Here is a 27,937-nt window from a genome sequence, read left to right as displayed (position 1 = left end):
GTGGCCACAAGAGCCCAGCACAGACCCCACCAGGAGGGGAAAGCAAGGCAGCTCTCATCAGCCACAATGCTCCCCCAAAACCACCAGAGGAGCTGTCTGTGCAGCTTGCCCAGGCGGAGCAAACACCATTTTGAAGGAAGGATGCTACTGAAATATCTGCCAAGAAAGCAGCAGAGTCTCTTGTTGCCAGCTGGTAGCTGAAGGCTGCCCCAGCTGCTGCAGAGCTGTTCCCTGGCCGCTGTCCGGAGTAGCGTGTGGGTTGCTGGTGGTCAGGACCTGATCACTGATCCTAAGGCCCTGGTGGGGGCTTTCATGTGGTGGTTTCTAGGCTTGCAGCTGTCCACAGAGACTCCACCATGAGAGAAGTGATGCTCAGAAGATCCCCAAAGTGTCTGAAGCCACACACAAACTCTGAGATGCACATGTGGTGCTCTGATCAGCTTGAAGGTTATGGATGTTCCTAAAGCCCCAACAGAGTCCAAGGGGGTGACGACAAAGCGCTAAAGCTGCATTTCAGGGCGAGAGGGTGCAAGGAAGACCCATTTCCTTTAGAAAACACCTTGTGTCCAAGGAAAACAGGACAGGGCTGGCCCAGAAATAGCAATGGCAGTTCTGCAGAAGCCTTCCCCCAGCCCATGCAGCCCAGCTGATGCCGGCTTTAACAGAGCCTGAGGGATTTGAGGCTCGGAAGAAACCAGAGCATGTGCCAGCGCTGGGATCCAGGCGCTGTCCCTGCTCTCCTTCGCGGGCTGGGCGGGTGCAGGGCTGGTGGAGCAGCTCTGGTGCCGACGCTGGGGCTGTGGCAGGCGCCTTGTAATTGTGGTGACATTTAGCGTTTGCTGTGCTGGCTCCCCGGGAGAGCCCAGCGCTCGTAACCTGCCGGCGCTGCTCTCCTGGACGCCGCGGCCAGGCACAAACTGGGTCAGGGAGGAGGAGGAGCAGCGGCGGCCGTGCGTGCCTCCGAGGTGCCCGCTGGGACACGGGGGGCCTGGCACAGGTGCTGAGGTGCCCAAAATCCTGCTCCTCCCTCCTGGGGCTGCCTCAGTTGGGACACAGCTCCGAACAGCAGCCCAGACTGAAGCAGCGATTTGTTTTTGCAGCATAATTTCAGCTTTTGCAGGAAAACTTCCCTGAAGGCAGCGGATGGGACCCCTCAAGCCCTGCCTGACTCTTGGCTGCTGCCCCCCTTGCTCTGGACATGGCCCCACGTCCGAGGCTGTGGCTGTGCTTGCAGGATCCTGCTGTCCCCGTGTGACTGTCCTGGGCCTCCCAACAGGACCTGAGGGCACCATGTGCTCCCCCATCGCCACTCCCAGCAGTTGGCAGCACCCCCTGGCTCTCCTGCTGGCCCTTCTGCTCAGCTTGAGCAACCTGTGCTCTTGTCTGGAGCACCACGGCTGCATTTCTAGGTCAGTTGGGTGAATTTGGGTGTTGAACGGAGGATTTTGTTTTTCCTGCATGCCTGTAACCCTCCCGGGGAGCTGTGTGGTGCACAGCTGGGAGCTGGCCCTGGGCACAGCTCCTGCTCTGGCAGAGGCTGCAGGGCCCTGTGGGGCTGTCGGAGCAGGAGCTGCTGCTGCTCTCAGAGCTGGGGAGCCGAGCCAATGCTTGCTCTGAGTGTGTGGTGGGAGAGCTGCAGCGGGGGAAGAGGGGTGGCTCGCAGGCCTGGGGATGGGAGGTTGGAAGGGGGAGTGTGGGTCAAGTGTAAGGAGCTGCTGGAGCTGGTGAACTCCCCAGCACTGCCGTGGGTGGGAGCTGGGAGCACGTGGAAGCCATGGCAGAGGGTCCCTGGCAGGGGCTGCATCCCACAGGGCAGGAATGGGGGGCTGCACCAGCTCCTAAGGACGTTCCCTGGGGTTGACAGAACCATCTGGCCTTGGGGTTTTTATCACCCCGATTTCTTCAGTCCTCCAAGAGCCTGGGCCAGTATGGCTGGTGCCAGGATGCTGGGGACCTCGTGGCCTGTCCTTCCCCTCTGCTCCCTCCAGGGACGACTCCTTGCCCAGTGCCTTGGCTGAAGGGAGACCTTTGGGCACAAGGGGGTTGCAGCAGCCTGGTGCTCCTGTGCAGGCTGTGGGGAAGCAAGTGGAGCACTGGAGCCAGGGTGACGTGGGGAGGGGAGGTCATTCCATGTAACAGAAACCAGGGCTCCAGCTGGGGAGGGGACCCAGCGTGCCCAGACTGCTGCGGGAGCTGTCAGGTGCCACTGGGACTGTGCTGTGTCCCTGGGACAGGACAGAGGTAACCAGAGAGACTTGGACCACCATGAGCCACGTCCCTGTCTGCTGGGGGCACGTGTGTGTTTGGGGGTGGAATGGGGAGCTCTGCAGGGCACTGAGCACCCCCAGCCCCTGCCAGGTGCTCTGGAGCCATCATGGTCCCATGGATGGGGAAGAGGGGGCAGTTTTGAGGCTGCAGGCTCAATGTTTTTGCTTTGAAGGTGCAGGCTCAAGGCTGAGGGCTGTCCCCCAGCAAGGCACACGGGGTCCCTGGGAGCCCCCCGCCTGCCCCGGCTCACCCAGCCCTGGCTTCTGCAGGACCCTGATCTGCACACGGGGTTTGGGGCTGGCAGGGCTGCGGAGGAGGCTCTGCAGCAGCGCAGGGGCTGCCTGCCCGGCGGCTGCCTGCGTGCCAGCACGGAGCTGCCAGCCTGCGCCAGCCCGGCGCTCGCATCCCTCCCTCAGCAGACGCAAATGGGAGCAGACAGCCCGGCTCGAGCGGTAAAGATCAAACCCCGGGAGCCCGGGGCTGCTGTCAGCGCGGGCAGGGCGCTCGGAGCCATCCCGGGAGTGGCAGCCCCGGCGCTGGCCCTGCCTGCTGATGCCCCTGCCAAGGCTCTGTGTCCCCGCGTGGCTGCAGCACGGGGAAGATGGCAGGGGCTGCCCACGCTGCTGCCGTGCTGCTGCGACCATTGCAGGGGCTGGCGTGGCCACGGGCAGAGGATCCGGGGGTTTGTCTGCCCTGGATTTCCAGTCTGGGAGATGCACGCGCGCTGCCAGCATGCAGGAAGAACTGGTCCTGCTCCTCTCGCTGGGCTCTGCCGGCAGGGATGCTCCTGTGCCCGGCATCTCCCCAGGGACTGCACTCCGGCTCCTCCTTGGGCTCAGGGCGGCAGACGAGAAGGTGGCTCCGGAGCACGGCACTGCCGGGAACTGCTGTAGAAAGGCCCCTCCACTGCCCCAGCCTCGTCAGCGGGTGGAAACCTCAACCTTCACCCGCCCGCCCCCGGCTCCGGCTGAGCTAGCGGCTGTGGGATGAGGATGGTGCAGCCGCGGTGGCACGAGGGCCGTGGCTTGCAGGAAGCCGTCTGGCTGCACCCCCGCGCCCGGGGAGCGAGGCGGGGGAGCACCCGGTGTGGCTGGGGCAGGACGGGCAGCACCCACCCAGGCGATGCGGAGGAGCAGAGGCAGATGCCAGTGGCACCCCGGGAGCTGCAGGTCGAGGCAGAGCTTCCCCACCCTCTTCAAGTGCCAAAGAGGGTTGAAGAGAGCCCTGGGATTCAGCATGGACCACAAAGACCTGGATTCTGCACAGCCCGCCTGTTTCCCACCCAGGAAGGTGGCACCATCGCGCCGTGCCCACAGCCCGCTGGCCCGGGGGTGGCCCCTTCCGGACAGCAGCGCTGCTGCCACCGGCGCGGAGCAGGAGGGATGAGGGTCCGCGGTGCAGCTGGGGAGCAAGGAGAGGGCACAGCTAATTGGGATAATTGCTAAAGCAGGCGAGGAGCGAGCGGGGAGGGCGGCGGTGAACAAGGAGCCGTTGTGCACAGGCGGCCCAGGCACGCGGCCCCGGCTCCAGCCGGCAGCGAGAGCCAAACAAACGGGGACTGTTTGGAGCGAGGGAGGACAAGCAGACGGCAGGACAGAAACCAGACCTCCACTGGGAGAGAGCCGGAGCCAAGGGCTTAGCTGGGAGCTGGGTGCTGCGCGGGGTCTGCCGGCTCCCCGTGTGGAGAGCAGCCCCAGCCTGCCACGGCCAAGCCTTCACCGGGGCAGGATGGTGCCATCCCTAATCCCGTCCCCGGGGCAGGATGGTGCCATCTCTAATCCCATCCCCGGGGCAGTGGCCAAAGGAGAGGATGGCAAAGTGCTGGGGATGCTCCAGGCCGGGAGATGAGTGGCAGCCCTTCTGCCACAGCCATCCCCAGGACTGGAAAGTTTCAATCACGGAAACACAGCAGGAAACCAGCGCTTGTCCTAAAGAAACCAGCGGCAGGTGCAGTCACTGCACAAGGTCGTGGCACGGCGGAAGCTGCGGCATCGCCCACGTGGCTGCTCAGGAGCCCGCGAGGGTGGGAGCAGCCGAGGCGGGGGCAGCTGCTGCTCCCTCCGCAGGAAGGAGAAGTGACACTTGAGCAGGAAGAACCGTGGCTGTGTATGTGAGCTGCCCAACTCCGTGTCCCAGCTGGGGCTCTTACAGCCCCTTTTCCAGGTGTTTGTGTGAGGGTTTAGCCTTGGAAGGCATCCCGGGCTGTTTGCTGCTGCCTGGTTCAGCACCGGGAGATGCAGGACACAGATCCTGTCATGGGGCTGGGCTGAGCTTGGCAACGGGTGAATTGTCCTTCCTAAAGCCCCTGTGCGATGGCACAAGGCCACCCTGCTGCCACTGTCCCCGTGGCACATTGTGGGTGAGAATGCACGAGGAGCAAGGGGAACATCTCCGTGCTGGCCAGAGGCTCTGCCTCAGCAGGGAATGGGTAGGCTGGAGCAGAGGGCGAGATTTTGGCACTGCCAGCAGAAGTGTGCGGATCCGAGCTGCCTCCTGCTTCCTCGCACATTCGGCAGCAGCTCCAGGCAGGGGCAGCCCCTGCCTCCTGCTCCAAAGCCTGTTGGGAACAGCCCACCCTCAGCCCCAAAGCACTCGGCAGCTGGGAGGAGACGGGAAGGACTTGCTCCAGGCCAGGAAATCCTTGCTTTCTCCTCCAGCCGGGCCGCTGTGGGCAGCCACAATGCTCGCTTCCCCCGCGCCGCTGCCAAGCCCCGGCGTGACCCGGGGGCGACCGGGCCGGGAGCCGCAGGGGAGAGGGACGGAGGGGGGCTGCGGGAGGGCGATAAGGAAACCGGCTCCTCTCTGGTTCCTGCGGCCCGGGGAGAGGCCGGCAGTGGGCCAGGCGCCGGCCGACTCCTGTGATGTCGGTGTGGCCGTGCCAGCCTGGGGACTGGGTTATGGATCCAACGCGGCATCCCCCTGCCAGGGAAAGAGCCTGACGTTAAGCTGGAAAGGCTTTGGGCTCTGCAGCTCAGCATCCCAGCACAGGTATCTGTCAGGAGCGCAGGCTCCGAGCGGCCCCGGCACACCGGGCACCGCGAAGGTGCCTCTGCAGCGTCCCTGTCCCCGCGGGCACCGGGAGGGCCGAGCAGGGGCCGGTGCAGAGGCACAGAACACGTGTGCCCCAGCTCTGCATCCCTGTCCCCGCTCGTGAGCCTGCGGGGTGGCTGAGATGTAACATCGGGAGAGCGCAGCGTGAGCAGCAGGGAGCTGTCGAGGGGAGCTGTGGATCTGAGGAGCTGCCGGCCCTTTCGGGGCTGTGCTGCGCTGCGCGGGGAGCAGCAGCGCCTCGGGAGGCTTCTGCAGAGGAGTCTGTGCTGCCCCTCCGCACAGAGCTGAGTGCCAGGAGCCGCCACGAAGAACAGGATCTGGCCTGCAGGAGGATGTGTGCCGGGCCAGGGCAGCCCAGTGTGCGCACCCAGGTGCTGACCCGAGGGACGGGACACATTCTGGCCCCACAGGAAATCCCTCCCACCGAGCAGCTTTGGCAGGTCACCTCCAGGCTCCGTTTGGGCTTCAAAAGCTGCTGCCGTCCTTTGGGACACATTGCTTCCCCCGAGAGGGAACCAAGAGCTGTGGAAACGCCTTGCATGCCCTGGGCAGACCTGGAGACAAGCAGGGCAGGGTCCCCGCACATGGGATGCTGAGCACAGCTTGGGGACACAGGCTGGATTTTGTGTTGGGGTGTCCTTGGGGTGTTTGTGAGGGGCTGAGCTGCTGAAGGGCACACAGCACCAAGTCTTGCAGTTTCCATGAGCCCCCAAACCCCCTGTCTCTGGCAGCTTTATCCCTGGGTCCTGCTCTGTGCTGCCTGCATTGCCCCTCAGACCTGCACCAGTGGGGTTCCCTCCATGGCACCCTCATTCCCACAGCCGCCCCTCAGTGGGTGCCCAGCTGAGCCCTGGCGCCGGTGACACTGATCCTTAGGAAATGCTCACCCCCCTGGTGCCTCCCGCTCCCTGTGATCTTTCCTTCCGTATCCCCGGGCCTCACTCTGATTTTAATGAGGAGGCAGCTGAGGATTAAGGCAAAAGCCTTGAAGAAAACCTAGCACAGCTGTGCTCCACGGCTGGAGGCTTGTGATATCCCGAGGGAATCATCCCACAGCCTGAATCTGGGGGCTGCCTTCCCATCCCTGCACTGGCCCAATCCGTCCCCGTGTCCTTCCCATACGGCGGCCACCCAAGGGCTCAGCCTTCAGGCCCCCCCAAGGTTTGGTGAGTGGCCACCGTCTGCACTGGGGGCTCACCGAGCTGCCCCCTCAGCTGGTGACAAAACCTTTCCCTGTAGGAAGCGTCGCCCTTCATCATCCTCCGGCACTGCCGGGCTGGGAAGAGCATCACCACCCTCCTGTGCCCGCGCCAGGCACTGCAGCGCCCGGGAGCCGAGGGAAGCGCTTGAAACGGGACCTGGTCAGGAGGTTTTTATTCCTGGTGCCCGGGAGAGCCCTGGGAGCAGCGGGAAGTGAGAAAGCTCCACCGCTGGGGTGACACACGAATACCCAGCAGAAAGAGGGACAGGAACAGGGCGTGCCTGGGGCTTTCTGGTTTGTTTGGTTTTTTTAACGAAATAAATGTCCCTTTTGCTGTGTGTGAAGCACCAGCGAGCTGAGGCATCCCAGGGGATCCCTGCAGTTACTGGTATCCTGCAAAAACTTCCAGCAGCTTGTGCTGGGTCACACAGGGTCTGGGGCTATGGGTGCCCTGCCGTGGTACGGCTGGGAGGAGACCAGAACTCATGGATTGGGATTGAGGCATTCCTGAGCCAGCACTTTCCTCCTGGCTGATGTCCCACGGCTGGGGACGCTCCTGCCCCTGCAGCACCTGCAGCCCATGCTGGGAACCCAGGCCCAGCCCCCTCCATGGCACTACCCTCTCATTTTCAGGCTTCCAGCATGTTCCTGAGCCGGTCAAAAAACCCCAGGAAAGCGAAGGTTGGCTTTTTTTCCCTTTTTCTCCTGGTTTTCCCAGGCTCCTCCTCAAACCAGCATTCCTCTGGAAGCAGCGTGGCATCTCTGAGGATCTCCCTCTCCATCAGCCCCCAGCCTGGGACATCTCCAGGGTGGGCATTGAGTTTTGGTTGTTTTTTTCTGTTTATTTCTTTCCCCCCTGAAAACAATTGCAGGAAATTAGGCTGGGTTTAAGCCACGAAGAGCCTCGCATTAGTTCAGCTCCTCCACTTACTCAAGGAGTTACACAGTTCTGCAGCACCTGCCTGCTCCCAGCTCGGGGAATCCCGCATGGCACAACTCCAGCAGCTTGAGCTTTGGTGCAGCAACTTTTCCACCTGAGGATCCTCCATCGTCTATAAACCCTCCAAGGATCAACACACGATTGCTGGATGTGGCCCTTGGAGCTCAGTTTGGAGAATTTCTTGGCAAGAACGGAAATGTTTGAACTTCAGGCTCCAGATTAGGGGTTGCTGCTCCTGGTTGGTGAGAACTCTCCTCAGCTGGGGCTGCCACAGATCTGCCATGCAGGGAACGAGTGTATCCAGGAGGTGCCCGCGAGACGGGAGCAGCCACGGCTGGATGCTGAGAGACATCCCTGGCACGGAGGCACCTCAGATGCCAGCTGACACCCTGCTCCGAGCGGCTGCGTGGGGGCTGCAGCCCCGGGCAGCAGCGTGTGGGATGTCCCCTCCCGAAAGTGCCCAAGGTTCTGTGAGGTGACCTTCATGTGGGAGCCCCTTGGGGAGAGGGAAGGCGCTGAGGACACGGGGGCTGCAGGGTCTCAGGGTCCCCCATACCCAGGCTGTGCCTGACGTGCAGCCTCGCAGCTCCCTGAAAGCAGAGCTGCTCTGGGACAGGGCTGCGCATGGAAATCGGAGGCTAAAAGACAAACCCAGCCAGCCCTGAGGCACTGCGAGGAAGGGAAGCGCGCTGCGGGAGAGAGCCACAGCGACATCCCCTGTGCGAGCAGGGACACGCCGGGCACGGGCAGGCAGGGAGGGGGTCCCCGCAGGACACCTGGGCGGAGGATGCTTCTTGTTCTATCCCTGCTTAGCCAAATGGATGAGTTTTGCTCTGGGGAAACAGCTCAAGGTGCGAAAACTGGAGAGCAGCGAGGCCCAGTGAAGGGACAGGGGCTGCTGGTGGCTCTCCTCCAGGTGACCCTGCGGTGGCAGAATGGCCCTGAGGGGTCTGTGCAGGAGTTCTGCAGCTTTCAAACCCCAGAGTTGTGTGCTGTGATGCTGATTTGTCACAAAACGTGCTCTGCTGCACCCCCACTCTCAGTCCTCGGAGGGGAAACTGAGGCACGGGAGTGCACGAGGCCCCTCTCTCAATGCTAGGACTGGTCAGAGGAGGGTCAGCTTCTCCCCCCAAAAAATCCCAGGCCTCCCTCTGCCTTTCCCTCCTCCACCTGGAAGCTCGCTGAGTCTCTTTACAAGGAAACCACACTCTGGGAGCTGCCAGCCCAGCAGGCTCCGGGACAGAGGGATCAGCCCCAGAGGGAAGGCAGGGGAGCTGGGGATTTGCAAGCAGGTGCTGGCAGCTTCATCCCAGGGGCTGTGCTGCCAGGGGCAGGCAGGCTCCCCTCGCCCTCTGGAGCTCTCCTGCTTGTTGCAGGAGTGCCAAGGGGCTGGCCTGGGCAGCCTCTGCTCCTCGGGGCAGGTGAGAAATATTTCCTGTTGTCAGAAGGATGGCCAGAAGGAAGTGGCTTTTCCCTTTGCAAAGTGTGTGGGAAATGTAATCCAGTCCCAGGACGATTCAGCTGCAGTTTGGGGCACCTGCTCCCAGCCTGTCCAGGAGGATGCTGTCCCAGCACCCCTGAGGCTCACAGGAGGGACAGGTTCTGCTTGTGGGAAGGGGTTGGGGCTTCGCACAAGCCACTTTGGGGGCCTTGGGGATGGGAAGAGTGCCAGTGGCTGAGGACACCACAGCAGGGTCACACGGCAGGGACATGGACGGAGGAGGGGCTGAAAGTTTGCATCTTTCCTTGTGCAGCACTTCTGGTGTCAGGGAATGGCACATGTGCCAGCACCCCTCTCCTCGCCCTAGCGCAGCCACGTCCTCACTCCACCCAGCCTCGTGTGTGCCACCATCCAGCGGTGCCCTGGGGGTGGCCCCCGAACCCACCCTGGAAAAGGTCCTGTGCTGCAGGGAGGGGGACCCCAGCAGAGCCCTGGCACCGGGGTCTCAGGGCTGGAGAGGGCAGACACAGCCAGGCAGGGGGTGTGGGACCCCTGGGTGCCCATGGGGGCAGGCAGAGCCTGGCAGGAAGGTCTGGGGGCTGCCAGAGGGTGCAGACCTGGTGTCCCCTGCCTGGTGCTCAGGACCTGTTCTGGTGCTCGGTGCCCTCTGCCCAGCGCCTGGCGCTCGGGGTTTGCTGGTTCCCACAGACCTGTGGAGTGCAGTGCCCCCCTCCCAGCCCCTGCCTGCTGCCCAGAACCAGTGTGGTGCTGGTGCCAGTGCCCGGAGCATGGCACACAGGGCTGGTGCTGGTGCCAGTGGATGGTACTGGTGCCTGTACTGGTGCCAGTGCCCGGTCCTGCCAGTGGTGACAGTGCATGGTGGCACTGCCTGCTGTGTGGTGTTCACTGTGCACTGTGTGGTGCTGGTGCCAGTGCCCACGCTGGTGCTGGTATCCACTGCTGGCGTCCAGTTCCTGGTACCAATGGCTGGTGCTGGTTTGGTGCCTCAGTACTGGTGGCCTTGCCTGGTGCCCAGTGCCCCCTGCCCCTGTCCAGTGCCAAGTGTCCCTGTCCAGTTCTGGTCCCAGTGCCTCCTGACCAGTGTCCCTGTCCACTGCCAAGCGCCCAGCACCAAGTGCACACTGTCCAGTGCCTGGTATTGGTGCCCAGTTCCTTCTGGCCCCTGCTCTGTTCCGATGTCCAGTGCCGGTGTGGGCTGGGTCGGTCGGTTGGTCTTGGGGCTGCGCGGTGGGTGCTGGGTGTGAGGTGTTCTTGTCCCGGTCTCTCGGGGCCGGTCCGTCTGTCTGTCTGTCTGTCGGTCGCTCGGGGCGGCGCCGCTCGGGGCGGTCCGTGCAGGAGGAAGCGCAGCCGGGGCAGAGCGGCCCCGCAGCGGCCGGAGCCGCGCGCTCGGTGAGTACCGGGGATCGCTGCCCTCACCCTGCCGTATCCTGCCTGCTCCCCCCTGCCCCCTTTCTTCCTCTGTCCCCCCCGCCTCGGTCCCCGATCTTCCCCCGCCTGCCCCGTCCCCAACTCGTGTCCCAGCCGCTCTTGTCCTGTCCCATCTTCCCCCTGCCTCTCCCCTGCACCCCGTTTCTTCCCGCTCCTCTCCCCACTTCCGTCCCTCCAGCTGTGCCCCTCGAGAAATTCCCACCCCACCTGCCCTGCCCTGCCTGCACTCTGTGTCCCAGCCAGCACCCCCTCCTGCCCCCCCAGTGCCCTGCTCACCCCCCGCACCCCTCCTGGCTCTGGGGGGTCCATGTGTACCGTGTCGGGGTTCCCTGGGGCTGGCAGGGAGTGGGGAGCACAGCTCTGCACCCAAACCAGTGGGGTCTGCCGGGGGTCCCTTCCCCTTGCCCTGCTGTGAGAACAACCCCAGCACTGACACCCCCACACCCCGGCTTAGCGGGGTCTCTGTCCCGCAGGGGGTGGGCAATGCCAGACAGGCCACGTGTGCTGACAAGGGGCAGTGAGATGGATCGTGGGATCACCGTGGAAAACCCCTACGCCAGCGTCAACATCCCACGGGAGCAGTTCCAGCAGAGCTTCATCACGCGCTACCTGAGGGATGAGCCCACCGTCATCGCCAACCCCGCGGCCGTGCCCACCCACGGCATGGAGGAGCAGACAGACCTCGCTAATGGCTGGAACAGCCCGACCATCGCCGTGGACAAGTCCTGGTCACGTCCCTACAACCCCTATGCCAGCCTGAGGATGCCCAATGGGGAATCATCAGCCTCCTTCTACACCGTGACCCTGGACAAGCCACCCAAGGGCCCGGAGCGGGGGGCTGGCAGGCGATGTGGCTTCTGCAGGTGCTGCTCCTGGTGCCCAAAGTGCTGCTGTGTCATCTCCTAAGGGCCCTCCCTGCACCCACTGGACGTGCTGACCATGGGATGGGGCTGGGTGACCCCACAGGGACATGGCTGCTGGCCTGGGCACCCCGGGAAGCTGCCCTGGCACCTGGCAGAGCTGGCAGCTGGCACTGGCTGGACTCTGACATTGCTTTTCACCTGTGAACTCTGCAGCCAGATGTGCTGGGGATGGGCACCTGCCAGCTGGGCCGTGGGGCCCGGGAGCCCTGAGGATGATGTGTGCTGGGACAGATGTCACCGAGAAGTGACTGCACTGGGGATGGGGCAGTGCTGTGAGCCTGCAGTCCTGCACAGTGCCCCTGCCAGCCTCCCCATGCTGGGAAACCTCCACCCTGGGAAGGCGTGGGCAGTGCCCAGCTGCCAGCAGGTGGGTTTGCAGTTTGGGGCACCTGCTGGCAGCCCTGTTCGTGGCAGAGGAGGACATCGTTGTCACTGTCTTGGAGCAGTGGAGAGGAGCCAGGGACGAGCCTCCAGCTGGAACAGGGACCCACCTCCCCAGAAGTGAGTCGTCCCCCCTCCCACAGCACCACGGGGATGCTGCTGGCACCCTGCACCAAGCTCCATCTGGGTCCTGCCCCTCCTCACCACACTGCCCATGGACAGAGGGACTGAGACAGGAAAGACAGACAGCCAAAGCATGGCAGAACGCTGGGCCGTGCTCCAGGGCAGCACCTGATGGCACAGCATGGATGTGGGCATTCATATCCCAGTGCCAGGAAACCCCCAGCCCCATTCTGTTCCTCCTGCCAGGCTTGTGGGGTGCTGGGCACAACCTCTCGCCCCATCTGCACCCCAGAGCCGGGTCCAGTGCAGAGGGCTGGCCCAGCTCCAGCAGCGGGGCAGCACTGGGGCACCTTGCTGGGAATGCAGAGCCCCCACATTCGCCTTCTGCAACTCCCTGCGCTCGGAGGAGGGCGGGAGGAGCCTGCTCTGCTGGCTCTTCCCAGAGTGCTGGGGCACCTCCCGGCTGGGCTTTCGGCTGGGGCTGCTGCCATCGACCTGGAACAAGCCCGCTGTTGTGCTGGTGTCCCGCCGTGGTGTTGACGTCCCTCCGTGTTGCTGGCAGCGCTCCCTGGTGCTGGCAGTCCTCCCCGGAGCTGGCGTCCCAGGGACAGCCGCTCTGCCAGGCGGCAGCTGCTCCATGGCTGCTGCAGAGCTGCCTGCGGGAGCCGCGGCTGGGAGGAGTGCCTGTGTTTGCAGATGACTTCAGGGTGCTGCAAATAAAATCACAGCCCTCTCCTGCCCTGCCAAGGTGTGCCTCTTCCCTCCACCCTGGCTTTTCTGGGATTCCCGTGTCACTTCTTGCTTTCCCTGGTGGGTGTGCAAGGGCAATGCTAAAGCCTCCAAACAAGGCTTAACTGTTGCCCTGCTGACATCAGCGGCTCTCGCTGAGCTCTTTGGCTACTGCCTGGTGCCCCGCTGCCAGCCTGGATCCAGCAGTGCCAGCCTGGATCCAGCAGTGCCCAGGCGTTCCCAATACATGCTGCTCCTGCGTGTCTGGGGACACTGGCTGGTGCTCAGCCCAGCCCTGCCAAGCTGGGTGACTGTCCTGTCTGGAAAGACTTCGTGAGTCTTTGGGAGAGGCTGAGGAAGGGCCTGGCAAAGGGAAGTTCCTGGCTGGGCCAGCTGGGTGGGCTTTGGGGCTGGCTGTGACCCTCCCAGGAGTCCATCAGCAGTGGGAGCCCACCATGGCTTGGTATTTGCCATTGCTTGGAGCCCACCTGCACTGAGACCCCACAAGCATTGGATGCCCAGCATTGCCTGGATGCCACCACGCTGAGATCCCACTGAAAGCCCACAGCCCCTGGGAGCCCACCACTGCTGGGAGCCCATCAAGAGCCTGCCACTGCCTGGAAGCCCACCACTCTTGAAATCCCACCCCCCTGGGACACGGGGTGGGGTGGCAGTGGCTTGGCAGAGGTTTGGCCCTGTCAGTTTGGCCCCCCCCGTCCGGACCCCCTGCCTGGCCCAGCTCCCAGGGCGGTGGGTGGCCGGGGGCATGCGGCTCGCAGGGGGGGCTGGCAGGGACACAGCCCAGGCTGCCCGCTGCACAAGGAGCTCTCTTGTTCTCCCTGCCCAGACCGCGGCAGCGGGGACGGGCAGATCCACCCCGTGTTTGCTTTGGTGTCCCCGCCGCCAGCCCTGCCCTGTCGCGGGGCGCCCGCGGTGTGGCGGGGCAGGGGACACGTCAGCGCCGGAGCCCGCAGGGCGGGGGCTGCCCCGGGCCCTGCCGTGCTCTGCGGGACGCCGCGGCCTGGGGACGGAGAGCTGTCCCCAGGGGTGTGCGGTGCCGCGGCAGCGGCCGGTGCGAGCGGGGGCACGGGCAGGGCAGGGCGCAGCATGTGCCGTGTGTCACCGCTGCCCTTCGCTCTGCCCAGCCCCGCGGCGATGGCAAACACGGCGGGAGCGGCCGGGCACAGCCTGCCAGCCAGCCGGGCAATGATTAAACTGGAGCGGCAGGAGAGGGGGGGTGAGCAGCGGAGGGTGAGGGCTGCCCCAGACTGCGGCAGGGCTCTGGTGACCCGGGCAGCTGCGTGCGGAGGCCCAGGGGCGCTCCCCGGGTGTGTTCATCTCCCCAAGGTGCCCAGGGGTGCGGAGGGCTGTGCTGGGTGACCGCCACCTCCTGCCTCTGGAGCGCGGGTGGCGGTGCAGGGCTCCGGCTCATCCCGCTCAGATCTTTGCTCTCCCTGAGGGTGCCGCTCCCCGCCCCGCGGTGCCGAAGGTCCCTGCAGCGCCCGGGGATGAGCCCTGGGAACAGGAAAACGCGTTTCCCATCCACGTGTGTCGCTGCTGATTGCAGGCCTGCCTTCCCTGAGGGGAGACCTTATCGCTCCACACAGCTCCCTGAAAGGAGTTGGAGTGAGGTGTAGGTTGGTCTCTGTTCTCAAGTAACAAGTAACAGGACGAGAGGAAACGGCCTCAGGCTGTGCCAGGGGAGGTTTAGGCTGGATATTAGGGAAAAACTTTTCACTGAAAGGGTTGTAAAGCACAGGCTGCCCAGGGCCGTGGAGGAGTCACCATCCCTGAAAGCGTTCAAAAAATGTGGCATGTGGCACTTGGGGACGTGGGTTAGTGGTGAACATGGTGGTGGTGCTGAGTTGACATCGGACTTGATAATTTTAAAGATATTTTCCAGCTTTAGCGATTCCGTGACTCCCTATTCCTGGATCCAGGTGGGATTTTGGCAGGGCTCATGGTACCCTTGGTGTCAGCATGGCAGATGCACAGCCCCTGTCACCAAGGGCTCCCCTGCCCCAAACCCTGCCTGCGCTGAGCTGGGGTGCCCAGCGATGGAGGAGGCAGCACGGGAGAGCTCCGCCTGCTCCCGCCTGCAGTGGGAGCTGCTGCCCTCTCCTGCTCCATGCAGGAATGCTGCCGGCTGTCCTGGCCGTCCTGCCCTGCCTCCAGCATGGGATTTTCTCCTCCAGGAGCCTGGGTCCAGGATCTGTCCCCCTACCACACTCCCCTCTTCAGTCTGCAGCACCCTCCAGGTGGGACATTGCTGCTGGGCCACGGGCAGCTGCGGGGACAGAGTCTGGCACCTCCCTGGCGCTGTCACCTCCCCTGGGTCATGCACTGCCATGAACCTTGCAGGTGTCCCCGCGGCTGGGGTGCCCCCAGCCTGATGCTGAGCATGGGTAACTCAGGCCCCAAGGCCAGAGCCCGCAGCCTCACGGGGAAGGGCAGGGGCAGGTCACGGACACGTCACCTCCAGGCTCCAGGTGGGAGCACCACCCCACGCGTGGGCACTGCCAGCCCAGACCGGGCCAGAGCCCCGGTGTCCCTGCAGCAGTCCCAGCCCTGCCACCCCACCGTGCCCTCCCGCTCCTGTCACAGCCGTCCCCGCAGCCCGGACCACCTGGGGATGTGTGGCTGGAGCGCGACGGGGTCTCTGCTGGCCGACGTCTGCCCAAATGCCCTCGGCTGTGAAGGGTGGCCCAGAACGTGGAAGATTCTGCTGCTGCCCAGGTCCGGATGACGTCCAAGCCCTCTGCCCACGGTGGAGCCCAGAGCTCCTCGGCCTCACAGGGACGGCTCCTTCTGTTAATGAAGCACAGGCTGATGGTTAATGACCGTTCCTGGGCTTAGATTTCAGAGGTCTTTGTTACCCAGGTGCTTGTAACCCAATCTGCCGGGCTTGGCTTCCCTGCAGCAGATCCAATAGCATCTGTCCCTGAAAGGTGAGCCCCTGCCCACTACCACCGGCAGCCACAGGGACCTGGCTGGGGAGCTGCTGGCAGCTCAGCTCCCCGATGCTCCCCACAGGACTGCCACAGCCCCCCGGGACAGCGCAGCTCTTCTGCCACCAACCCTGAGGCCCTGGGCAGCATCTCGGGACAGGTAGGGATGGGGGAATTGGGAGGACGGGAGGACAGGGGTACCTGTGTGCACCAAAACACTTGAGGTCACCTAAGGAGAGGGAACAGAGTCTTGGTGACCTCCAGGAGAAGTTTGCAAATGTGCTGGTGGGTACCAGACCCCACCTGAGAGGAGGGTGGACCCCCTCAGACCCCTCCCCACGAGCCTTCGTGCCCAGCCCCTGCTGCCCACAGCTGTGCCAGCCCAGCCCGGGGCTGGGGAGGAGCAGGGCTGTGCCACTGCCTGGTCCCCAGGTGCTGTTCCTGGCCCACCCAGCCACCTCACCCCGTGTTCCTCCCAGTCCCAGGCCACACCCTGAGCAGGCTGCTGAGGTCTGGCCAGAGCTCCCACTGGGAAAAACACATCTCCCATAGATACAGGGATAACCCACTGCAGTGGCAGCATCCTGCTCTTCCAGGCCGGGCTGGTCCTGGGGCGGGCAGACAGGGATGTCGGGCAGGACAGGGATGTCGGACAGGGATCCTGCTGCTCCTGGGAACCACCGCTTGGACTGCTCCCCCTCTCTCCCGCATGTCGGGTGCGCTCGGAGGTGACATCCCACCCCTGTGGGCCACGGCCTGACGCTCCCTCTCGCCCCCTCCCCAGCATGTCCCAGGCCGGTGGCAGCCCCCGGGCAGAGGATGCGGGGCCGTGTGTCGGGGCGCACTCGCGCACCCCGAGCCGGGGCAGCCAGCGCGTCGAGTGCATCATCTGCTACTCCTCCTACGACCTGGGCGTGCGGCTGCCGCGGCGCCTCTACTGCGGCCACACCTTCTGCCAGGCCTGCCTGAAGCGCCTGGACGCCGTCACCAACGAGCAGCGCTGGATCCCCTGCCCGCAGTGCCGCCAGAACACGCCCACGCCGCGCGGCGGGGTCACCATGCTCGACCTCGACCTGGCCACCTTCCTGGCCGTCAAGGCGGACAAGGAGCACCCGCGGGTGGCCGGCAGGTCCCCGCCCACGCTGCCCGCCAAGGGCTCGTGCAAGGAGCAGGCGGTGACCCAGCAGCCGGCGGGGCTGTGCCAAGAGCCGCTGCCCCCGGCGCTGTTCCCCCGGCGCGGCTGCTGCCGGCTGTGCCTGTGCTGCGGGGTGACCGCGGCCTTCGAGAGCTGAGCTGGGGCTGCCAGGGCGGCTGAGGCGCCGGGGACAGCCTGGGGCTGCTTTTGGGGACCTATGCCATGCCTCAGACCCGCGTTTGGACTGCACTGGTGGGGCTGTGCTGGCGGCTTAGGAAGGGCGTCAGCCTGGGCAGGGCTTGCTGTGCATCCTGTCGGGATTTGGGGTGCAGCAGCAGGGGATGAGTAGGCTTCCACCCGCTCATCCTGTCCATCTGCCCTGCTGACTGCTCAGAAACCTGGTCTGGATGTTCCCTGGTCCCTGAGCACGGGCTGGCTCATGCTCTGTTCTCCTGTGCAGCAAGGACAGTGGCACCGAGCGTCCCCCAGGCAGGGGACAGGGGCCTGGCGCTGCCGAGGGGAGCGTCCAGCACCTTGAGAGTTCCACGTCTATGAAAGACACTCTGGGCCCTGCTGGGCTGCACATCCTGGTGACGTTTCTTGGCAAGCCTGGGGCTGGCCTGGGGTGGGTGGGGGAAGAAGTGGCCTGCCCTGCCGGACTGCTGTGCTGGGAGTGTTTGCTCTGCTGGCCGCTTGCATGAGAAATTTTGGCACTGGGAGAGCAGGACGGTGAAAGTGAGGATGACAGAGCTGTTAGGAAACCTCCAGCTACATTGGTCCGGCGTGGGAGGAGAGCTGAGCTCCAGGAAGCTCCTGCTTGGCCTCGTGCTCTGTGGCTCCTGCCAGGTTTGGCCTTTCCTGCCTGACCCTTTCCTCACTCACAGGCACACACAAGCCCTGCTGCTGTTTCTCCAGCCATTCCCTGCTTCCCCTGCCTGACCCCACACCAGGGTGCAAGGAAAAGAGCCCAGGCAGCTGGTCTGGGTTAACAGGGGCCAAACAGGGGGCACTGGGGTGCACAGGGTGCCGCTGGAACAGCGCTTGGGCAGGGCTTGCTGTTGCCTGGGCAGATCTTGCAGTTTTCCTCAGGGCCCATTTTCTGCCTCTGTTTTCCGTGCGGTTTATGAGCTCTTGCAATTCCCCAGCACCAGGAACCCCCTCAGGGCTCAGCGGGGACCCCAGCCTGTGCCTCCCCGGCAGGGCTGGCAGGGACCTTGTGTCTCCTGGGCAGTCCTGGTGCTCGGATGTTCCCTATGCTGGGGGCCAGGGCTGGACAGCACCCAGCCCTGCACAGAGCTCATGCACAATTCTGCCACTTGGTGTCACCTGCCTTAAAAAAGTCCCGACTGAGATGTTCCCAGAAGAATTAACCTGGTCCCAGGGCAGACAGAAGTGTGGTGCGGTTCAGAAATTCCATGTTAGTCCTGCCTTGGTCCTTTAATTACTTGGGAACATGCAAGAAATTAAAGCCTTCGAGGAACGGATAAAAGCTATCACTGAGTCTTAATGCACCTTCCCCTCTATCTCTATTTCTCCCCAAAAACTCAGCGGTGGGTGGTGGGAAGAGTGTGGGAAGGGCCCATCCCTTCCCCAGGCCTGGCTCTGTGCAGCTCTGTGCTCAGCCCAGCACCTCTCGGTCCCAGCTTTCCAACAGTGCTGGGTGACCAAACCCACGGCACCCTGTCCCACACCCCGTGTCCCCTGCATCCTTGCCTCCCCCCAGCACCAGAACAACTCTGGGGGCTTGTCCCTTGCTTTGTTCCTCCGTGGGTGTCCCCCTGCAGTGGGCAATGCATCTCCTGGGGAGGAAGGGCACTTTGGGACAGGGCTCCCTCAAAATGCAGGCCTCCATCCAGCCTGTGGCTGTGGATGGGATGAGCTGGGGCTGCAGCTCCACATGGCAGCGGGTTTGTGCCCTTGCCCTGGGGCTGGGCTGGGCTGGAGGATTCCTCTGAATTATTTCCAGATGGGGATTAATGCAGCAAACCGAGTTTGCTGCAGGATAGATAAACAAACCAAAGCTCCTCGGGATGCTATTAATAAACCCTCTGCCTGCTGCTTCTGTCCCAGATTTGGGAACATCCTGGCCTTGGCGTGGGGTGCAGCTGTGCCCTGCCTTGCTCCTATCCAGTGCCTTGGCTGTGGGGCAGAGTGACAGGGATTCCTCCGGGACAGTGGCCACTGGGGTCCCAATGGATGTGAGAGGGGACAGTGTCCCTGCTCCAGGCCCCCACTCTGGCTGGAAGTGGGATGAGGTGCTGCCAGCCATGTCGCCTGGTCCCCCAGTCCCCACTGAGCTCTGCCAGGGGCAGTGGCACTGGGAGGTGACATCACTCCTCCCCAACCCTCAGCGGCTGGGCTTTGAGTGGCTTTGAAGCGGAGCAGGTGTAAACAAGGTGGGGGCAGACTTTGAGCCCCATGGAACTAGCACTGCCATGCTGGGGTGAGGGCAAACCAGTTCGGGGTGGCTGCAGCCCAGCAAGGTCACCTTTGCCATGCTTCTCATGAGGGGGCTCCTGGGTCACCCTCTGTGTGCACACAGACGTGTATCCCTTCTGGGAAGGAGAAGGGTGGCCCATGAGATCTTGTCCCAGCCTTCCTCACTTTGGCATGGCTGGTGGTCTCCTGCCAGGGGCACACAGGGCTCGGCCAAGGGCTGGGCTCAGCAGGGCAGGCCATGGCTCCCAGCACAGCTCCCCACTGAGGACCCCTGGGGACAGCACATAAGTGTGACAGCACATAAGATGAGGTAAGACCTGCAAATGATATGATTTTGTCCCATTTATGTGTTGTCCCAGTAACCCAGCCACTTTTGGGGGTCCCGGGCCCACACACCCCTTTGTGCCTGGCTGTACCCCTGCCTTGATGTGGGGGATGCCCCTGGGGGGGGGATGGAGGCTTAGAGATGGACCTGAATTTGCCAATTTCCAGCTCTCCAGCCTGTAGTACACACAAGAAGTTAATCCCAGGCCACGCAGAACTGGCTGCTTACCTGGCTGGAGCGGTGCCTGGTGGAGGGAGGGACATGGGCACGGTTCCACACCTTGCAGGGCAAGCATCATTGCAAAAATATTTGCTGGAAAAAGTGCAGCTCCACCCCGAGGAAAACCGGGTCCAGGAGCAGAGCCTGATGCAGGTTTGCAGCCGGGTGAGCAGGGGGATGAATGCGAGCGGCCGCACGGAGCCGAGCGCTGCCCAGCACCGCCAGCCAGCCCCGCCGGGCTCAGCCGGGAGCACGGGGCAGGGCGAGGCGCGGGGCTCTAGGGAACCTGTCCGCGGGGCAATCCCAGCACGGCGGGTCAGGGAGCCCTCTGTGCCTCAGGGGGCGGCCATGGGCTGCCGGAGGGTGCCCGGCCCCGTGCTGGCCCTGCTGCTGCTCCTGTGCCCTCCGCCCTCGCCAGCCTGCCCGGCCGCCTGCCGCTGCGCCCCGGGAGAGGCGGACTGCAGCGAGCGGGGCCTCCGCGAGGTGCCCTGGAGCCTCCCGACCAACACCAGCGCCCTGCGGCTCGGCTACAACTTCATCACCGTGCTGGGGCCGCGCTCCTTCCCTGCGCTGCCGGAGCTGCGGCTGCTCAGCCTGGCCCACAACCGCCTGGAGCTGATCCACGGCCAGGCGCTGCTGGGGCTCGGGGCGCTGCAGGAGCTGGACCTCAGCCACAACCTCCTCACGGTGCTGACCCCCGAGACCTTCCTGCCCCTCACCAGCCTGGCCACGCTCAACCTGGGCAGCAACAGGCTGGGGGAGCTGGAGCCTGGGGTGCTGGGCGCCTTGCCTCAGCTCCGAGCCCTTCTGCTGCAGGACAACCCCTGGGTGTGCAGCTGCGGCATCCTGCCCCTCTGGCGCTGGCTCAGCCACAACAGGGAGAAAGTGCGAGGTGAGTGCCCAGAGGGCTGTGTCCCTAAGCCCCTGCCCGCTCCACGCTGGCTGGTCACCCTGCCAGGGCTGAGGCAGGACCCAGCACCCTGGCTGTCAGCTGGATGAGGGCTTGGGTGGTCCGTGCCCTGGGGGTGAGGTTCCCCAGAACCTGTCCCCATCCCATCCCATCCCATCCCATCCCACTCAGGTGAGTCCTGAACCTCACAGTTCTCCTTCTTCGTATCCTGACACGGGTGATCTTGGTGACCCTGGCCCCTGACCTCCTGCCCTGGTGCCATCTGTCCCACACCGACCTGCCATCCCCCCTGTCCTTGGCACCTGCCTTTCCCAGCTGCCATGTGTGCCCTCCAGCATGGCTTTTCTCTTCCAGAGAAGAGTTTGCTCCTGTGCAGAGTTCCGGAGCAGCTGAACAAGTATCCGATCATGGCCTTTGGGGATGAGTCCTTCAGGCAATGCCAGGGGACCTCGCTGTCCTCCCAGCAGTACATCACCTTCTTCATCATTGGACCCTTCTCCTTCATCGCCAGCATCTTCTTCTGCACCTTCATGGGGTCCCTCATAGTGTTCTACCACAGCCTGCACCGGGAATCCCACTGCTGGAGGAGACCCCGCATCTGCAGGGTGCACTGAGGCAGCTCAGCCAGGCTCTGCCCTGGGCAGGCTGTGCTCCATCCTTGCCCGTCTCCAGGTGCCTGCACCCACCCGTTGTAAACACACCCCTGTGGACCATGAGAGGAAGTTCTGCTCCTGGAATCACTTTGGATTTTCTCAGAGTCCCCCAAGGTGGTGCCAAGCTGCCTCTGCCAGGGGGGAGCAGCCTCTGGATCAGCTCTCTGCAAGGCATGGGCTGACCACAGGTGCTCTCAGTGTTTTGGGAGGCTCCCCAAGGCCATCCTCAGATCTGCATATCCCCTTCCTGGGGGCATCCAGGTGATCCTTCTCCCCTTGTCCTGCCCCCTGTGCTGCCCAGGCCCCTCAGGGTGTATTTAGGATGCCCCAGATGCCTCACTGTGCCTTTAGGTGCAGCCTGGGAGCCCCTGTGTGCATCCCAGGACTCACCATATTCCTCTTGGTGCCTTTCAGGCCACCCCAGGAGTCACCATTTACCTTTTGGTGTAGCCCAGGAGCCTCTCTGTGCCTCTGTTCCCAAAGGCTGGCCTCACTGGCCAGGCCCCACACTGGCCCCCAGGGGATGGGGAGCCCAGCAGTGGCAGGGGACTGTGTTCCCCAGGATGGAGGTGGGACAGGGCCAGCTGCCATGGTGCTGGTGTTGGGACAGTTCCAGACTGTCCCCATCCCCTCGCTGCAAGGCCTGTGCCCCACTCTGGCTGTCCCCTGGGTGTCCCAGAATGGGGATGCCCTTTCCCTCCCAGTCTCCCCTACAGCCCCTGGCCTTTCTCCCTGCTGGTTTCTCCATCCCTTCCTGTCCCTCCACTGTTTGCAGACCCTGCAGCAGGGCTGGGTGAGGCTCTGATTCACCACAGGGCTCCCTGCCAGCTTTGCCAGAAGGCAGAGACAGAAAGAGTCACACAGCTCTGGAATAAACCACTTCATGATCCAGTCTAGACTTTACTGAGCTCTTGCAAAAACTCGGTATTAATGTAACATTGACGTATAAAGTAGAATGGGTCCGATTTCTCAGCTGGAGCTAGATGAACTTGATGGAGCCACAGCAGTCGGTGGGACGACGCTCCCAGACCTCAGCTGCCATGTGAGAACCCTGCCGCGGGGGCAGCCTGGGGCAGGGAGAAGGCAGTTCGTGCCGCTGGGGCTCGGTACCACGTTGCAGGTGGGTGTTCCATGTTGGCAGGAGACGGGATGTGATGCTGCCCGTGCCCGTGCAGTGCTGCTCATCCCCAGCCGGGCTGTGCCAGACGCTGCCCCGGTGCCCAGTCCCCGCCCCGCTGTCGGAGCCCCCAGAGAGGGCGCTCAGGGTGGGCGTGTGGGCTCGAGGGGAGGAAGGTGCGGGGAGGGACGGCGTCAGCCTGGCTCGTTCGGTTCCCTTCTCCCGAACTGGGATCTGCTTTCCACATCTCCAGGTTCAGGCAGATGCAGCGCCGTGAGCTGGGGCTTCGGGGCTGCCGCGGGAGCTGCTGGCAAGCTTGGGCTGCAGGTGAGGGTGGCAGGGGAGCCGCCAGCGCTGGCCGTGGTGCCCCCACAGTGCAGACAGGCTGGGCGGCCGCTGCAGCACCGCAGCCAGCCGTGACCAGCCAGCAGCATCTCTCCTTGCATTGCTGGTGCTGAGGCAGTGTGGAGCTGGGGTAGAGGTCAGTGCAACCATCCAGAGCCATTTCCCGTGGAGAATTCCTGGCCAGGAGAGCTGCTGTGTGAGTGCTACATGCTGGCCGTGGCCAGGTCCTGGGGATGTCTTCTGTGCAGGAGAGGTGGGAGCCGGGATCTTGGCTGGTGGCGCTCCAGGGCTCCGGAGCACCGGGATTAGCACAGGGGCGAGGGCTGCAGGGCGGGAGCTCTCCTGCTGCAGCCGGACCACGGACAGGGACTGAGTCACAGCCACGGGCCGATGGGAGGGAAGGGAATTGGGTCCGTCCCCTGCAAGGAGCAGAGCACACATCTTCCAGCCGCTGCGGCAGACGTGAGGGTCACTCGGCACAGCAGGGACGTGTGCCCAACCTGCCGCACCAGGAGCTGGCTGCTCCAGCTGCTCAGGACCGTGGGCACATCGCTGGAGCCCTCCAGGTGGTGGGAGACACGGAGCACACGTCCGAGGGGCTGTGTGTGCTCAGAAGGCTGCAGCCTGCGAGGTTGAGCACGTGTTTGTGGTCTGGCACCAGCTCTTCCCTGCTACCGTGGGAGAGCAGGCACCGTGTGCCTTCCGCAGTCCTTTCCCCTTGCACGGAGCCAGTCAGTGGCAATTCTGATTATCGTGGCACTGTTTGGAAGCAATAATCTCTGTACAGTGAAGTCCAAACCTTGTCCTGGTCCTGCCGTGCTTGCTGGGGCACGAGCATGGCAGCAGGCCTAGGAAGGGAGGGAGATTTACAATGGAGTCACTGTGTATGGATGAAGGATGCTTTCCTCCCATCTCACCCGGAAGAACCCATCAGTGTCCCTTGAAAGGCAGTCCTGGCTGTGCCTTCCTACTGTGTTGGGCAAGGACTGATGGCCCTCGGGGAGAAGGTCACACCACAGTGCTGACTGAGGGGTCGGAGAGGTTGAGCTGGCCAGTGATGTCGGTGGGGTGATACTGCTGCAACACACAAATAGACAGACAAGGAGAAAGAAGTGTTAGGCAGCTCTGGCACTTGTCCCCGCGGCTACTCATATCCCATGCGTCCCTACAGGATATCTCTTGGGGGTGATGCAACGCCCCGAAAGCTGCTGCTGGCTGAGGTCCCCTTCCCAGTGCCATCCACGCTTGTGCAGAGGTCGTTGCAGACACTCTCCAAGCACCCTGGAGCTGGGCAGAGGGGACACCAGGAGCGTGGTGCAGCTTCTGCGGAGCGTGGCTGCCACGTCACCCGCTGAGCCAGGCCCTCTCTGCTCTGGGAGGGCTACAAAACAAAGCCTGTGACTCATCAGCCCAGCCCACGCCTGAACCTGTGTTTGGAGGGTCTGGCTGGGTTTTGGCACCTCTCTGGTGCCAGATCAAGCTGTGCTTTGAGGCCAGGGCATTTCACCTCCTTGCTTGAATGACCCTGCCGTGACTGTCCTTTCATGCAGGTGAGATGTGTGGTGTGGCTGACTCGTGATAAAGTGTGGCGTTGATTGCTAATGTGAAAATACAGCCTGTGTTGGGGATGTGGCCTGGATTTGGGGTTCGGAGCTCCTTGTAGATGGGAGGGGATTGGCATGGGAGAGACCATGGGAGAGCCCTCCCCTGCAGCAGTCCCATCAGCAAGTGGGGGGGAGAGCAGAAATTCCCATCAGTGGGCAAGAAAATAAAAGTCCTTCCTCCCCAGGCAGGAATTTACAGCTGGGCAGTTATTTCCTCCCTTCCTCCTTCCATTCTCCCTTCCTTTCCCAGCTCCTCTCCTAACTCCAAACCTGACCTGGAAGCCCTGTCCAGCCCTGCTGTGGGAGCAGGTGGTCCGGAGCATCTTGCGCTGCTCTCTGGGGTACTGATCTGGTGCTGGGGCAGGAAAGGGTCCCTGTGGGTCTCACGTACTGCAGCACAGACCCTCTCCAGTGACATCTTCCCAGCCCTTGCACCGCCCTGCCCAGGAGGGCCCATGTTTTGAGGGGCTCCGGGGGGGCTCCTCGGTGACGGATTCACCCGCCCTGCTTTGGTCGATGGTGGCCGTGGCCTCCGCGGCGCTGCCGGCAGCTCTGGCACTGTGGCTACCCTGTGTGCTGCGCACCCTGCCTCCTGCCAGGCCAGGGCTGGGGTCCCCCGAGCCTTGCTTGGGGTCCTTGGGGCTGCCCTGCCCAGCCCAGCTTCGTGCTTTCCCAGGACCCCTGGGTGGGAGCTGCTGGGGCAGGGCCGGGAGCCAGCGTGCTCCCGCCTCTCCGGTGCCATGCTGGGGATGTGCTGACACCCAGGGAGCCTCTCACGGGGTCATTCTGCCACTCAGGGCACTGGCTAAGATTCCAATGGAGCCTCTGGGAATTCCTGGCCATGGCCTTGCTTTGCTAAGGGGCAACAGCTCGGTCATCACCCATCGGCACAGAGAGCAGCCGAGGCCATCCTGGTGTCACTCTGCCACCCTTGGGGGGAGCTTTTTGTGGCTATTCATCAGCCCACCAAAAAACACCCCTCTCTCCCAAAATCGGGTGCAGCCACCCCCTCCTGGTGAAAAATTTGGGTTCCGGCTAAATGCAATGTTTCCGTGGCAGAGCTGCCGGGAGGTGCGTGCTCATGGGATGGGGCTTGACTCCCGCAGCAAGGAGGTGACTGGGAAAGGGGAGAGGCTGGTGACTCACTGGTGGAGGAGAAGGAGGAACTGGAGATACAAAAATGAATGGGTAGAAGAAAGGTCCTTTGGTAAACATCCTGCCTGATGCGAGGGGGGTGGAAGAAGCGGAGTGTGCCTGTGTGAGTGTGTGTGCCTTGGTGCACGTGTGGCTGCTGTGGTGGTGTAGCAGGGCAGGCTGGGGCCTTCTGGCCTCTCTGCACAGCTCTTGGGGTGGGAAACGCTAAAACAACCAAGCGAAATGGGCAATCTGGCCAGAAAAATTAAAATACAAGAGCATGGCTTTTGATTTGAAAGCATATCTCCTCCAATCACAGAGTTATCACAGGGTAACATTCTCATTTACTTTTTTTTTTTTTGTGTAAAGTTCATGCATGCAATTTTTAATACTAAAAATTAAAATTAAAATAAAAAAGGAAAAGGAAAAAAAGCAAGAAAACGGTCATATCAAAACTATGTTAAAGTAGGACTAATGCTAGAAGCACATATCAGTAATTTAGGGTAAATTATGTTACAGGGATGGTGCAATAATCCCCAAACCAAACATTATAAAGCCAAGAAATTAATCAATATTAACTGTAGAAGAGACTCAAACATGTTAAGGTATGGAAGTGAAGTGAAGGCACCAAAAACTTTAAATGACAACCAGGAAGAAAATATAGACAAGGACTTAATGTCTTTAAAAATGACTTCAACCTAACTGGGCTCATATGGTAGTCCCTGGCTGGTGGAAGATTTTCTGGAAGAATTTTGTTGTTGTGTTGTTTTTTTTTTTCAATTAAAAATTAGGATTCCAGCTAAATGTGATCTTGCTGTAGAAAATATCAACTTCCCTTTAGGCAAAAAAAAAAAAAAAAGAAAAAAAAGAAAAAAAAAAGTTGTCTTTGACCTACTTTTGGTTCTTTTGGGCCAAAAACTAGGCTCTTTCTCAGCCAAGAAGCGTTTGGCTTTGGGACAGCTGATCCTTCACTGAAAAGGTGACCTTTTCCAGGCAGCCCCTCGGTTCTCGCCCAGCTCTGGCACCATCCCCACGGCCGCGGGGCTCCAGCGCCGCCAGCGCCGGCCCTGGCGGGGCGGTGCCGTGGGACGTGTGTCAGCTGTGCCTGGGGCTGGCAGTGTGGCTCTGCGGGGGCTGGCGATGCGGGGGGCTAAGGGACCTGTGCACCTCGATACGTGTCTGTACGCAATGTGCCGGCTCGGAGGTGTCTGTGTGGTTTATGCATCTCACATGGCGTCTGTGGGGTTGCAGTATCGTGGGTGGCTGCGATGGATGGACACGTCAGCTCTGCCAGTGCTACTCGAGTTGCAGGAGCTGCCTATGGGGAACACATGCATCTCCTCCTGGGGCGGTGGGGATGATGTGCCGCGGAGAGGCTGTGCAGCTCGGGTGATGGTGGGCGCTAGGACGTTCAGAGTGGGGTGGAAGCTTCCCAGGGCTGTCTTGGCTCCATGGTGCCAGCCTGTCTCTCTGGCACTCCTGAGGGACCATTCTGCAGGGCTGCAGAGCAGAATCCATTTTTAAAACTCCCGACAACGGAAAGGAAAGAAGCAAGGCCACCAGGTCTGCGTCTTTCGCTCGCTAGCCAGGAGAGCCCGTGGGGCTGGGGTCAGCCTGGCCTTCCAGCCCCATGGGCTCTCCAGCCTTGCCCATCTAAGACCTGGTGTGGGCCCACGGCTCTGCTGAGCATCATGAAACAGAGCACCTCGCTGCTTTCTCATCTTTACAAGGACCCCAGGCAACGTGCCCCAGCATGCTATGGACTCGTGGGGCCTTCCAGCAGGAGGGCGTTGGGGTCTCTGAGCCAGGGCTGCTGCATGGAAGTGGAGGTCACCAAGCACAGGCTGTGACATGAGCTGGTGGCGGCACCCTGCTCCCGCTGGCTGCTCAGCCCGCAGAGCAGCCAGCAGGTCTGCCCAACATCACCACAAAGCTCGCTCCACCACGGACCTCCTGCAATAGCTGCTAGCCTTCAAGTTGGCCACGTTGTCTTGAATGTTCACCCCATTGGCCTGTTCTAGACCCAGCTAGCCCAGTCCCTGGGGAACGTGTCGTGGGACCCTGGCCACGGCACCCCATGGCAGGCAGAGTGCTGTGACCGGAGCAGCGGGGAATAACTGACCACGCAGCTGCCCCCAAAGTGGGGACCCTCTTCTGGCATGAGAGGGGTCATCTCCCTCCACAACTTGCCCATGAACAATGTACCAGTAAGAGCATGACCAGGACCCAAACATGGGGAGCCCTGTGTTGTGCTGGACCCCAGCGGGTGTGGGAAGGGGAGAGAACAGCTCCATTGCCCATCCATGGGACCTGTGGGGCAGGCGGGCCCTGGACCTAGTCAGGTCCGGGCTTTAGGGTGTTCCTGGCATGGGGCAGAGAGGGCTGTGGGCTGGTTGGTGTAGGATGGATGCCACACCATGGAGCAGGATCAGGACGAGGATGCTTCCCTGAAGAAGGAGCAATGTGGGAGGTACCGGGGTGCCACACACCAGCTGCCCCGTTTTTCCTGGGTTCTCCCCCTCTCCTCTGCCCACCGGTGGCACTGGTTCCCCCAGGTGCCCAGGGCTCCATCATGATTCTGCTCTCCCAGGACAGCACCCCT

The 27,937-nt window shown here is 62.7% G+C and overlaps 4 protein-coding genes across 21 annotated transcripts in view; 3 read left to right on the top strand and 1 right to left on the bottom strand.

Moving 5' to 3' along the window:
- The first annotated feature begins 10,229 nt into the window (after positions 1–10,229).
- Positions 10,230–12,524, top strand: CYSRT1 (cysteine rich tail 1). The gene is made up of 2 exons (XM_048325889.1): positions 10,230–10,311; positions 10,805–12,524. The coding sequence occupies exon 2, from the start codon at positions 10,834–10,836 to the stop codon at positions 11,254–11,256; it is 423 nt and encodes a 140-aa protein (XP_048181846.1). The 5' UTR covers positions 10,230–10,311; positions 10,805–10,833; the 3' UTR covers positions 11,257–12,524.
- A 3,715-nt stretch (positions 12,525–16,239) lies between these two features.
- On the top strand, positions 16,240–16,746 carry RNF224 (ring finger protein 224). The gene has a single exon (XM_048325904.1). It carries the CDS (start codon positions 16,240–16,242, stop codon positions 16,744–16,746), a length of 507 nt encoding a protein of 168 aa, XP_048181861.1.
- Positions 16,747–19,715: 2,969 nt separating this feature from the next.
- LRRC26 (leucine rich repeat containing 26) lies at positions 19,716–22,026 on the top strand. Its single transcript, XM_048325156.1, has 2 exons — positions 19,716–20,464; positions 20,837–22,026. The coding sequence occupies exons 1-2, from the start codon at positions 19,720–19,722 to the stop codon at positions 21,094–21,096; spliced, it is 1,005 nt and encodes a 334-aa protein (XP_048181113.1). The 5' UTR covers positions 19,716–19,719; the 3' UTR covers positions 21,097–22,026.
- Positions 22,016–27,937, bottom strand: part of GRIN1 (glutamate ionotropic receptor NMDA type subunit 1) — a 38,245-nt gene continuing 32,323 nt past the window's right edge. For 7 of the 18 annotated variants that reach the window (XM_048325138.1, XM_048325141.1, XM_048325149.1 and 4 more), the window contains one exon: positions 22,016–23,674. In XM_048325138.1, the coding sequence (XP_048181095.1) occupies positions 23,606–23,674 (69 nt within the window). In that variant the 3' untranslated portion in view covers positions 22,016–23,605. Of the gene's footprint in view, positions 23,675–23,701; positions 25,181–25,620; positions 26,836–27,937 lie in introns of those variants that run through there. The other 11 variants (XM_048325139.1, XM_048325152.1, XM_048325145.1 and 8 more) reach the window with 6 other exon arrangements.

Source organism: Corvus hawaiiensis, chromosome 21, assembly GCF_020740725.1.
Source record: "Corvus hawaiiensis isolate bCorHaw1 chromosome 21, bCorHaw1.pri.cur, whole genome shotgun sequence".
Classification (NCBI taxonomy): domain Eukaryota; kingdom Metazoa; phylum Chordata; class Aves; order Passeriformes; family Corvidae; genus Corvus; species Corvus hawaiiensis.
This window is presented reverse-complemented; position numbering and strand designations above follow the sequence as displayed.